The sequence below is a fragment of the Antrostomus carolinensis genome, unplaced genomic scaffold, assembly GCF_000700745.2.
Source record: "Antrostomus carolinensis isolate BGI_N321 unplaced genomic scaffold, ASM70074v2 scaffold10486, whole genome shotgun sequence".
In the NCBI taxonomy this organism is placed as follows: domain Eukaryota; kingdom Metazoa; phylum Chordata; class Aves; order Caprimulgiformes; family Caprimulgidae; genus Antrostomus; species Antrostomus carolinensis.
Window position 1 is genome coordinate 52,770 of NW_010319869.1, and position 13,305 is coordinate 66,074.

A 13,305-nucleotide genomic window follows, 5' to 3' on the forward strand; every position below is an offset into this window, starting at 1 on the left:
ATTTGTCATATCCCATCATAGAAATGATCCATCTCGTCCAGTAACCTGACACGTGATTTAGAAGAGGGAAACTTTCTGTTAAGACAGACAGTTGTACTGGAATTCCTTTTAAAAACACCAGAGAGGCAATAAGCCTGACATTTCATTGCCTTACTAAGCTTGGTGCTCTTTCAAAGAAAATTATGGTAACAGTGTAGCTTTCTCGTAGCTACAGGAAGTTTCCAATTACTGTGTAAGAAGATTTCATTAAATTACTGTCTTTGTTCTGGATTACGGAATTTGATTATTGTGGTTTATTAGGGATGGGGGATAATCTTAGTTCACTTCAAGCCCTGATGAACTGCATATGTATTACACTCTCTAGCTGATAATACTCATCTTGATTAAATGGTTGTCTCTTCAGGATGCTTGGGAAAAACTGCTGGTGTCTGAAAGGTATGATCAAAAGGATGACTTCACTGTCGTTCTTCAGCCTTCTCTCCAAGAAAGAAATCTGCTGCTCAGACCGGTGAGTAAACTCTAGTTGCTCCATTCTTTCTGGACTGTATCTGCTGAGGTTGAGTGCAATATTTAGCTGGCTCTTTCCTGTCTAGGCTGCGTGTAATGCCAGAAGACAAGGGTAGTCAGGCACATGCAGAACACACCTCAGAATCAGACAGAGGTCCTGAGAGTGGAGCTTGCTTCAGGCAGTGTCAGTCAGAGATCCTGTGGGGTTTTGAATGCTATATTCCTTGGAGAAATCAAGTCGTGGCACCTCTGTGGATTAGGTCACAAGTGTCTGGAAACTGCCAGTGCTGCTGATTTTCCATATCTTTGCAGCCAGCAGCCCATTCATCCCTGATTATGCTCAAACAAAGGCAAAATGAGGGTAATGAGAAGTATTTAGAGATGGGTAAGGAGAAAAAGATAAACTTTTTGTAAACTCTGTTTGAAAGTAGAGTTACCTTCCTGCAATGAGATTAATGCAGTCTGAGAATGAATTTTGTCCAGATTTTGTATTTGGTATAGCCAGTGGGGAATGAATATAGAGTTGCCCCAGGCATCAGACATGATTTTGCCACAGGTGATCTATAAAGGGAAGTTCAAAGGTCAGTGTTGTCTGAGACCTGGCAATGAAGAGAAGAATATTACTTACTAGGTAATGGTTCACTCAGAGCAAGGTATCAAAATCCAACACATAACATCAGGTGACTATTGGTAAAATAGGTTGGTAGTAAGTCATGATCTGGTTCCTGGGCATCATAACAGCTCCTTGAATTTCTAGTAATTCCATTGCTCCCCTCAGCTCAGTATCAGAACAAAATTGACTGGGAGAAGAAATTTGTTTTCTGGGAATGTTGGCATCTGCTGTGATGCAAAATCTTCCTCTGCTTCTGGGTCTTCTTGTGCCAGCCTTGCTTTGTTGATGGCTGGCCCATATGCAAATGGCAGAATTTTAGCTTTCATGGCATTACTTTTTCTCTTAGTAAATCGCTCTGTTATTGGCTTAAATGCCATCTTATGTCATAGGTTGATTCTTTATTTCTTTTGACTTGTGGTATACCTACAGGTCACCTTGTGCAATCTTCCAAACTCTTCCAACAATCACTTTAATTTAAAAATAAGCATGATCTCTTAAAACAAATTCTGCATGCTTCCACTGTTTAAATGCATGTAAGTGTTAGCTAGAAGAACTGTTGCTTATTCTGAATCATTCATGTGATCACATCTGTGCGTTTCCCTGATCTCCTGTATGTCACTATTGAGGTTGTGCTTTACCTTTGCTCTGGTCTTCTTGTCCTGTTGATATGCAGTCCCTTCACTGCTACCTTACAGCAGTAGGTACAGTAATCACTGAGAAGAACAACATCTGTTCTGTCTTGACACACCAGCAGTAACTGAGATAAGCAAGAAGTGGCTTAATGAGAGTACCAGAGATCGATGTTCTTGTGGATATGAATATTATTTTAGAAAATGAGACCTTTTGTAGCTGAATGTCTCATCTTTTCATACTCATGCTCATGTGTTTTCTCCTGCTCAAAATGCTTTCTCTTTCAGGGCAGGGATGGTTTCATTACCACATCAAAGACAGAAGTGGAAACTCTGGAAGATTATACTTTCATGGCTGTGGGCCTCTGGAACAACATGGTGAGCAGTACCAAAGACACTGTTGCTTACTGGACTTTGTACAGATGCCTGGTAGCAACTCCACACTAGCCAGACTTTGAGTAGCAAGAAGGGAGGGGAAGGAAGAGTATAGGAAAGAAACGTCCCATGATCTTTCGAGGTCCCTTCTAACCCCTAATATTCTGTGATTCTGTGACTGCTGTCCTCAGCTGTGCAAAGAGACTGCTCCCAAATAATGCTAAATGCCCTACACTCCCAAGACAAATCTCTTGCTGTTATGTGGCTGCTACGTACTATCAAGCACTTTTTAGAAAGGTTTCCAAAGTAACCCTTCAGGAAGTCTCGGGGAGTAAATGAGCTGTGACAGACCCTTCTTTTGCTAGTCTCACCTCTGTGACAGAGCAACACAGTGACAACTGAGGCTCGTCCTAACCTGAGATTATAGCAATTATACTCTTGTGTCTCCTCTGTCCTGTATCCATCCCCCTCATTATTAATGAGTCTCATAAGGTTGTCTTCTCCTTAACCATCATCCTTCTGCTGCTGTTACTCATACTAAAAAGGTGATAGACAGCCTTGAGGAGCTCCTATTATTTCCTCAAGAGCTGCATGTCCTACCCAGCTGAGGAAAGCTGACAAATGTTGCCTTCTAATAGGAAAGGGTGTCTGAGAGAAACATGGGCTCTCCAACCCACTCAGGCTTGAACACGATGACCAGTTCTGTAGGAGGCTGTTCCCTTCTGCAGGCTTGAGCTGCCGACACAGCATTTGCCTGTTGACTGAATGGATGCACGTACAGCTGGAAGAGTTTGCGTTTTAACATTTATGATGGGGGCAACAGGAGTTGCTTTTCAACATGAATAAGACAAAAAAGCAGGCATATGGTTTTGGACTCACTAGAGCAAAGCAGGATGTTACTGTTTTAGGATGTTATGTTTGGATATGCCCTGATATCAGTGGGTTTGGATAGAATTTTGATTTTACTTTTCCTTCTGACTTAGAAACTTCCAAAATTTTCTGCCTTTTTTTTCCCTAATAACCTTTTTATAACACATATAATCTTTTTTTTTTTTCCATTAAAAAGAATCTGCAATGGCCAATTAAATTCAAGATAAAAGACTTACTTTTTTTTGCTTGTTTTGCAGTCCACATGTTAATAAGATCTTAATCCGAGAGCACCTACTATTCCTGTGTCTGTCCAAATTACCCTAAGCACGAAGGAAAGAAGTCTATACCACAACTGCCTTTTAGTAAACCATGTTTAAAAATCCATGCAGATTGGCACATTCTTTTTTGCTTTTATGCTAATTCTGGCAGTAGTGATGCTGTTGTAGCCCTGATCATATAAAGAAGCAGGATTTGCAGGAAGAGACTAGATGATACAGCTAGAAAAATCCTACAGTCACTCTAATAAAAAAGATGTTATCTTTTAGTTAAAGTTAGTAAGACATTAATTAGTTAGTAGGAGCCAAAGAGTTAAAAATTGATCAGTTGCTGAAGCTCTAACCTTGGAACAACCATGATGCACCCAGTTATTTCCTTTGCTTTTATCTGTGACATTCCTCATGATGATGTCAAAGTTCCTATCTCAGTTCGTCTATCATAAAATAGATGCCATGATAAGATGCATGTTGGCTTCTTTATCGTTTGGTTTTGTTGGGGTTTTTTTTTTTTGCCTTGGCCTCACTAGGCAATTAGTTTCACCAGTTGAATGAGCAAAGCAGACACCAAAAGTCAGATTCCTGAAGTGTCAATTAAATGTTCTCTCTGTTTCTGGCAGTTGTCTGTTCAGAAACTGAGTGAGTTACTTTAATTGCTCATGTCTCTGTGTCCCCATCAGTGTTGGAGATATTTACCTGGATGACACAATTACCATCAATTAAACATGATCTGTAAGACGCTAGAAAGCGGTAGCATATCCTCCTCAGATACTAAGTGTTATGAATATTGAAGCTAGTCGGGAGCAAGCCACACAAAGTATGAACATCCAATTTGCTGTGAAAAGTGGCCCTTTACTTAGCACAGTTTTTCAATCAACAAAATTTTGAAATTAAATGCTGAATGTTCTTTCAGCTAGTGCAGAAATTGAAGGCTTTGAACTGGAGAGGGGCCACAGTGCTGCCAGTTTGCCAGCCCATTTTGTGCCTCTCCATCATGAATTGTTTGGGTCCAGCTGAAACAAATCTGTCAGAATCTGAGATCCATCTAACTGTGGCAATAGATCAGCCTTGAACTAATATGTTTTCTAGGGCTTATCAGTAGGAAACTGACCTCCAGCTTTGAGTGATGTCCTTTTTTATTAAATTCTGCAATTAGAAGAGTTCATGTGATTCTAATGGGCTTTACTTTCATTTTTTTCCAAGTCTAGGCTACAGCCTTCCCCCCACCCCCCTCCCAGTCTCTGTCCTTAAGCATCCCATTCTTTGGTGTGTTACTCTGTTCTTGATGCTTTAGCCACTAGGAGCGTTTTGTGGAAACAGCAGAGGTGAAAAACTATAAGCAAAATGAAGTGGTATTTTTAAGGATGGCTGTATTAGGGCCATCCAGTCCGAGACAGTTACACAGTCTCAGGCAGTTAACATGCTGGGGAGCCACCAAAACCAGAGAACTGTCATAAAGGAGACAAATACCAGCTTTGCTTTGTTTCAGTGTTTTTCCTCAGTGTGAAGTGGTTCCTCTAGCAAGGGGACAGGCTAGGTGATCTGGAGGAAGAGCAAAATGTGGCAAAACCACATCTTGCTACTGGTTCAAAGGGAGACTACAGGAATGCTAATATTCCCTTCACAACTCTTTTTTCCCCTCTGTTTTCTTGTCACCTCTTTGATTTAGTGGAATTTTCGTAGTACAGCTGGCAATCATCAGAAAGGCACCTCTCTGGGTAGGTTCCTTGTCTGCCTGTGATGGTATTCTGCCATGATGTAAGATGAAAGATGCTTTCAGTGTAAAAAGCACTGGCAGGTGTCCTCACGCAGTAAAAGTGAGTCTAGTTTTACTGCAAAGTCCAGCTAATGGTTTACACCAACTGCTTTAAAACCAAACCAAACCACAATGCAGTATTGGGAACTGTTGGGAAATCAAGATCATTACTTGCTGGGCAGCAAACACAGCAGAATGAGGATGTGCCTGAGAGCTGCATTCAGAGAGTTTCCCTCCTCCTGCTGTCTGCCAGGCTGCCCTTACCTTGTTTGGAGGCTCGGTACCAGCCTCTTTCTTGGAACAATTACCTGCTTAATGGCCAAAGGGCAAAACCTTGAAAATCTGGTGGCAATTGGCAGTTGGACTGCACTTCAGTCTGGCTGGGAAGAAGCTGAGCTAGCAGGTGCTAAGGACTTGTCCTAGGTATGGCTGGATATTTTACCAAAACATTCCAAGCTATGTAGGAGCAATGAGATTCATACACTAAGCACCTGAGAGAACAGTCAGCAAAATAACACTGGCTAGCTAGGAAAAGCTGAGAGAGGTGGTTGTTTACTTGGACAACTTCCATGTTTACCACGGAGAGCCTGATTGATTAATTTTGGCAGATGCCTTCAATTTTACCTCTGGAAGTATATTCAGGGGCAAAGCTCCTTTCATGTGTGTAAAGAACTTAGACAAGAAGCTCTCGCTCTTGTGTTTGTCATTTTTGTGTAACAGAAAAGGCCACAAAAAACCTCCCCTGCAACCAAGAGAGAAACTCAAACCAGGCAAGAACCCAACTGGGAACAGCACCAGAGGAGGCTGCCTGGGCCTCTCTTCTGCATTCAGGGGCTCACACTGACTTCGAAACTGCTGCAGTGCCAGAGCAGACTGACATGCTAACCAGCCTGCACAACAGATGTGCTGTAATTCAGGGGAGGTTTTGGCTGACCACAATGCAGACTTGGTGCCCAATTTCCTGACCAGGACCTTGCACCTCTGCTCTAGGGGAGCTAGCAGTCTCTACTGGGAGAACAGTGTCTTTGAGCTGTCTGGAATGTCCTCCTGGAGAAATTAGTTCTCATCACCCAACTCCTAACAACACACAGATGTCTAATACTTGTTTTAAATTCATTCCTACACAAGAAATGCCACTGTTGTCCCATGTTCTGTGGAATCATTCTGTGCTGGAAAAACAATATTTTATTTTAAGAATGTCATTAAATATCTACTTTGTTTTGTCCTAGGAGGATGGGAAAGTACCAGCTCCCAATGTTTCTTTTCTCTGAGTTTCATTATTTCGCATGTTTCAGGATCATTCTTTTTATTCCTATCTCTCTCTTAAAGAAGCACAGACTCTGTACCTTTAAATGCTTCTTTCAGATAATATCTAGCTCTGTAAACCTCTTCTCTCTTTCTCTGAATTTTCCCATTATTTTCATTGATGGAAAAACCAAAACAGAATATAACATTCCTGCCCAGAATGAATCAGTGACGTCAAGGCTCTCATTGCTTTCTTTGTCAGTGCCTTCCATCCTGTTTCTTCTGTAGTCTGCTCTTTCTGGCAGCTGCTGCTGCTGCTGGTGCAAACTGAGCAGACATTCACTAAAGAATCTAAAACAGTGGCCAAGGCGTGATTGCAATTTAATTAGCACCCAGCAAGGTGCCTGAACAGGTGAAGTAATTCTTTGTGCTGTCACTATTGAGATTTGAATCATTCAATAATTTTTCATTAACACTCATCCCCTCTCCATCTTGTTTAGAAGGTGGCCAACAAATATAAATATTATCAAGCCTCTGTGCAGAGTTGGAGTGCACCTTTTCATGTTGTCTAACATATGCAAATGTAGATAAGGAAACAGTTCTGGAAGGTGGGATAATCACAGAATATTAGGGATTGGAAGGGACCTCAAAAGATCATCTAGTCCAATCCCCCTGCTGGAGCAGGAACCTAAATGAGATCACACAGGAAGGCGTCCAGGCGGGTCTTGAATGTCTCCAGAGAAGGAGACTCCACAACCTCCCTGGGCAGCCTGTTCCAGTGCTCCGTCACCCTCACTGTAAAGAAGTTCCTTCTCAAGTTTAAGCAGAACCTCCTGTGTTCCAGCTTACACCCATTGCTCCTTGTCCTATCGTTGGGCATCACTGAGAAGAGCCTGGCTCCATCCTCGTGACATTCACCCTTAACATATTTATAAACATTAATTAGGTCTCCCCTCAGTCTCCTCTTCTCCAAGCTAAAGAGACCCAGCTCCCTCAGCCTTTCCTCATAAGGGACATGCTCCACTCCCTTAATCATCTTCGTGGCTCTGTGCTGGACTCTCTCCAGCAGTTCCCTGTCCTTCTTGAACTGTGGGGCCCAGAACTGGACACAGTATTCCAGATGTGACCTCACCAGGGCGGAAGCAACTTAGCAAGCTTTTAGTTACATGGGCTACAGCCACCAGAGGATTAATGTGTGACTTTAATGTGTTATATCCTATGTTTCTGACTTAGCTGCAAAATGAATTTGCAGCAAAGGAAGTACATAAAGACAGTGCTCTTAAGACAGGAGGAAAAAGTTAATGCAACATGAATGTATCACCAAACAGGATTTCTAGTTTTTCATTTATATTAGGGATTTTGTACTTTCACAGAATCATAGGGGTTGGAAGGGACCTCAGTAGATCATCTTGTCCAACCCCCCTGCCAAAGCAGGTTCCCTACAAGAGGTTGCACAGGAAAGCTTCCAGGTGGGTTTTGAACATCTCCAGAGATGGAGACTCCACATCCTCTCTGGGCAGCCTGTCCCAGTGTTCTGTCACCCTCACAGTAAAGAAGTTTTTCCTTGGGTTTGTATGGAAATTTTGGTGTTCCGGTTTTTGCCCATTGCCCCTTGTCCTGTCACTGGGTACTACTGAAAAGAGCCCGGCCCCATCCATTTGGCCTCCGCACTTCAGGTATTTATAGGCATTGATAAGATCCTCTTCCACTTCCGAGTTAAAGCAATGTGGATTTGCCCAAGCCTTCAGTGTGTAATTTGAGTCGAATCTGTATTTTCCAAGGAGTTTCAGTAATACCATTTTTGCTTCAAAGTTTCAAGCTACTCAGAGTTGCTTTTCCTCCCGCAGAAATCTTTATTTTCTTTATATTTTTATATGAAAACTGTAAACTGTAGAAAGCTGAAGAAAAGTCTCCCACTTGTGCCTTTCTTAAATGTTCATGAGCAGGGTTTCACAGCCTGGGAAAAGACAAAAAAGTGTGGCAGGTGAGGCCTGGGAGGACAGACAGACTGCTGCAACCTGGCAGTGGAGCTGTGACAACCCACCTTTTGCATTCTCATACTCAACCCAGCCAGGTTGCAGCAAATATCAGCAAAGTTTAAACTGCATATCATAAAGGGAGAAAACTAATAATGAGGGTGTTTTAAGCTACGCTCTTCTAGAGCATCTCCACAGTTACTGTGGTTGAGCTGATAAATAGTGACTTGATTGCAAGCAGTTGAATACTGTGGTATGAGATCAGTGCTCTGTGGGAAAAACACACCCAGGGTTGGCATTCCCAAGAGCAGAGTTAATGTGTGGATGCTTATTCTAATGATGATAGGATGACAGTCTTATCATGTGAGAGGCCTTGTTTTCAGTTCCTTTCTTTTGTAGGTATAACATGTGATATGTTATACATAGGTAAATTTTTATCATAAGCAAAACAAGTTTTTAAGTATATATATGAACCTGATGGAAACCTCCAGGCACTAGAGCCTTTGCGTTGCTGTTGCTCTCCCTTCCCTCCCACAGACAGCATATGTACAACTCCTCTGTTCTCTCCCTTTCCAGATGGAGCCAGTTGGACAGAAGCAGCCTTATGATTTCACAAAAAAACTTCAGGTCCGGTGTCCATCTCAGGTAAAAGGGTTTCCTTGTTACTGTGAGATTTTATTTACTCTTTGCAGAATTTCCAAGTTTTCAAATATTGTCGTCGTCTTCTGAAGTCCTTGGGAATGCGTACTTACCCCAAGATATTGCACTGTTAAAAATTCAGTGTTCTTAAAGTTCATTGACACAGACTCTTTATTTTATTAAGATGAAACTTTGAAACCAAGAACTTTTGACAAAATTTACTTAAATCATCTCACTGTGCCAGATATTTTTATTCAAAATATAACTAGCTAATCTGAATTTATTAATTGCAGGTATCAAAAGGCTGTTATCAGTATTAAAAGTTGTGTCAGCAATAAAATTGCATCCATGTATTTTATCTAATTTAGCTTTCCTGTGATTTGACTCTGTCTGCTGTCAGGTTTAACTGTTTTAGTCCCTGGAGCTGACAATAGCCCCATAGTATTTTCATTTTCTGAGCATCTCTGGTTCAAAGAACAGGTTGTTGAATGTTTTTGCATTTCAGTTCTGATTTCAGTAATTTGATAGTGATAATATATTACTGGCATACGAAAACTTCACTGAACAGCAATTAAAGCATCAAAGAAATTGAATTATGTGTTTTGTTTGATGTTAGGTTTAGGGCAAAAGGTGGTCTGTGCCTAGAGCATACCAGGGCTTAATTTTCAGGTCTAACCTGGTTTAATTCACTAGTGCAATGTCTATTCAAAAATTACTACTGTAAAGATTTTCTTCTCTTAGAAAACCTAGCCAGAAGACTTCAACATCAGCTGACTGTGATTCTGCTAGCATTGGTAAACATACTCTCTTCACTCTGCAGGAAAATCCATATTTGTTCACATATAGAAACAGTAACTACTCATCTTCCCTGGAGACATCAAACACCAAAGAAACATCTCAGGTATAGTAGGACTGTTTGCATCATGTGGACTGAGTATATTTCAGGGAGTGGGGCAGATGGGTGAGAGTGTGTTGTCACCTAATTAAACAATGCTACCTGGGAAAACTAAATACAAAGCTCCACCTCTTTATTTCTGTGCTTGACTAAATAGTCAGATGCTTAATAGAACATTTTCTCCTCGTTGGATTTTGCAGAATGTGATTTAAAATAGATGTGTTCAGCCAGCCTAAACCAGCTGACACTAACTTCAATGTTAAGAACCTTTTTTAAACATCTGGATAACAATGTTAATTTCCCTGGGATATGATAGTGAAAATGGGACCATTTAGTCCGTGGAAGAAACCAGATCAGACCCACTGATTTTTAATCTTGTTATGCCATGGTAAAACTGAAGAACAATGGATTTTTCATTTTTCTTTTTTTGTGAGATGCAGGTTAGATGTACAGAGATAGACAGCCATGCTAATGGAGGTGATAATGCTAATTTTCATGCTCCAGAACACAGTGTCTGGACCATATCTACACTCAAAATGGCCTATACATCACTAGAATAGTAATAAACATTTGTCTTCTCATTTTAATATAATGCCATCTGTTTTGTTACTTACTCAGGGTGACCTCTGAAGGGGGCAATAGTACCTACCACTCTGATTTTTGGTAGTAGTTATGGTGTAGGAGACAAGAAGCAACAATGTGTTATGTTTGTCAGTTGTTGGTTTGTTGGGTTTTTTTAAATTAAACTCAAAAAAAACCCCAAATGGAGCAATGGGACAAGACACACAAGTATCTTTTCCTTAGGCAAGTTAGCCTACTTAAGGAGTTCTGTAGAGAAATTTGGAGCAAACACATGTGCTTGGATCTTGTGTGGTGGTCTACTCTGGTATACGGTCTTTATTAACTGTAGACCTTGAGGGTGCTTCTGTCAGTAGGCTGCAGCCCAAACGAGCCAGGAGGGCAAATCCCTGTCTGCGTGTAGAGGACTGCACATGGAGAAGGCAGGCTCATGGCCTGCTGACAAAGGTAACGGTTTCGTGCTGGGATGTTCCAGGGTTGTTCAAACAGTTTCTCACAAAAAGATGTGACCTCACCTAGCTTGGAGTATGTATGGGCACACGAAACGTTGCGTAGCTGAACATGGCATGGCACAGAGTCTGAAATAACTGGCCCCACTGGTAGGCACGAGTTGTGCTGCACTAATATGGCCATGTGACTTCTGAGCATGCTGAACTTGTGTCTGCTTTCCTACGGCAGCTGTAGGCACAGCTTGAGGACAGGCTGAGCTGGGTAGATGTATACAAAGTATGTGGGAAATTCGTTAGTCTAATGCTCCGAGATGTTCGTAAATGGTTTGTCATGACCAGAGTATAGTGAGTCTGATGTGAAGGCTTGCCCTGTCTTGTCTTTACAGGAGAGGAATTATGGAACAAATATTCCCTGTTTTCATCGGGCTCCCTCTGATACAGTTCCGGTTTCAGGTACAGCCCTGTGCAATATTGTTGTAGAGCTACTTCATTTGATGATAGAAGGGGAACAGGAACTGAGTTTAGTTAGGAAAGGTATGCTTTTCTTTGAAGCAGTGCACTCTATTGACTGTGGCTTGTAGGGTCATTTTTGGAATAATGTAAGTAGCTGTATAGCAAGATGGAAGTTCTCCCTCGAGGATGGTGAAAGCTTATGCAACTACACGAAGAAAGAAAATTACAAGAAAGCTGGGGAGGGACTTTTTGTAAGGGCAGTTAAGGATAGAACAAGGGGAAATAGCTTTAAACTGGAAGAGGATGGGTTTAGATTTAGATATTAGGAAGAAATTCTTCACTGTGAGGGTGGTCAGGTACTGGAACAGATTGACCAGAGAAGTTGTGGATGCCCCCTCCCTGGAAGTGTTCAAGGCCAGGCTGGATGAGGCTTTGAGCAGCCTGGTCTAGTGGAAGGTGTCCCTGCTGATGGCAGGGGGGTTGGAAGTAGATGGTCTTTAAGGTCCCTTCCAATCCCAAACATTCTATGATACGTCTTCCATGTACAAACAGGTAGTACCAGACGTCTATGCAGTTGGGTACTTCAGTTGCAGGGGTGGTAAAACTGTGGATGTGTGGAGTAGGGGCTCTTGTTAGTGCACTCTGGGGTGCAAAAAGCCATGTGGAATCCTGTCACCAGGTGGGTTTTGTCTTCCCTCAGAAGCTGCGATGGTCCCAAAATTTCCACTCTGCTGGCACCAGAGTTGTGCCTGCTCTTCAGTCACTTCCACTGGTTAAAAGGGATCTAAGTAAGCACAGATACAAGACAAATCTTACTACCTCCCTTGTTGCTGTAGCCAATGCCCAGCCATAGTACCAAGAATCATTTCTGATTTGATGCCTGTCAGTACTGAGCTGATGCTGTCATGAATATTAAAATACTGTCTTTGCAATGCTTTCTGCTTATTCTAAGGAAAATTTCTAGCCATCACAATTTGAAGTTTTCTTTCTTTCCTCAACACTACCTTTATTTTTTATTTATTAGTTCATAATTTGAAACCGGCAGATATTCGGGTGATTGCTGCCCTGGGAGATTCACTCACAGTAAGTAAAGCTCACTGGATCACCATTGTTAAAGCAAGTAATTAATGAAAAAGCATTTCTGAATTTTTAACCTGAGAAATAGAATACATACAGTTACACCCTATTAAGCCAAACACATTTTTCACATATTCTTGTCCATATTCTACCTTGACTGACTGGTAATCAGATTGTGAGTCTTATCTGAGTGCACAGTTCCCATTTAAAGTCCACACGAGTACCACACAAGGAAGAGATACAAGATTAGATTGTGCAGCAGCAAAACCAGCCTGTTAGAGTGAGCTTGCAACAATTGCTTTTCTTTATTGATTCTAGGCAGCTCCCCAGGTATTGGCCTTCAAAGCTATTAGTAAGCAGTGTAAATAGAAAGAACAAATTCTGCAGCTAATTGTGTGTATATGTGTATATATCTTATATGATATATATATATATGATAATACCAAAGCCTATAAAGCCATATCCATTTATACTAACTAAATATTTGAGTAAAGTTGCAATAGATCATCAGGTGTGCCAAGTGTAATTTACCTTGAGAATTTTTTTAAATGCTGTTCCTGGAATTATGTAAACTTGTTACCCTTAGAGTAGCTGTGATTCTCTGATCAGTGATGACTGCTTCACTGCACATATTGTAATTCATGTTTCTTATGTGTTCTGTGCTAATTACCACATTAACTCCTTATAGTCTTGTTTCTTGGGGAAAATGGGGGAAGGAAGACAAAATCACTGTACCACTTTTTAATGTGAGGAATATTATCATAAATTATTCATTCAGGACCATTGCTATCTTATTTATTCCTTATGTAAATTTAGAATTATATGAATATTTTTAATATTCTCAACCATTTTTTTTCCCCACTTGATCTAATCAAGAAGTTGATAAAGAGGGTAATTCACTGGAGCAGAGTTAATATACTCTTAGTCCTTGATCCTCTTGAGACCAAGGATCTGTTATATTTTGGGAAGA

General features: G+C 41.1%; 1 protein-coding gene across 1 annotated transcript in view; it reads left to right on the forward strand.

The window, feature by feature from the left end:
* Nucleotides 1-13,305, forward strand: part of PLB1 (phospholipase B1) — a gene marked incomplete at its 3' end in the record, with an annotated part of 47,563 nt that overhangs the window by 14,775 nt on the left and 19,483 nt on the right. The window contains exons 12-17 of the mRNA XM_029085304.1: nt 404-508; nt 2,038-2,127; nt 8,820-8,888; nt 9,703-9,783; nt 11,192-11,258; nt 12,283-12,341. Coding sequence (XP_028941137.1) covers nt 404-508; nt 2,038-2,127; nt 8,820-8,888; nt 9,703-9,783; nt 11,192-11,258; nt 12,283-12,341 — 471 coding nt within the window. The remainder of the gene's footprint in view (nt 1-403; nt 509-2,037; nt 2,128-8,819; nt 8,889-9,702; nt 9,784-11,191; nt 11,259-12,282; nt 12,342-13,305) is intronic.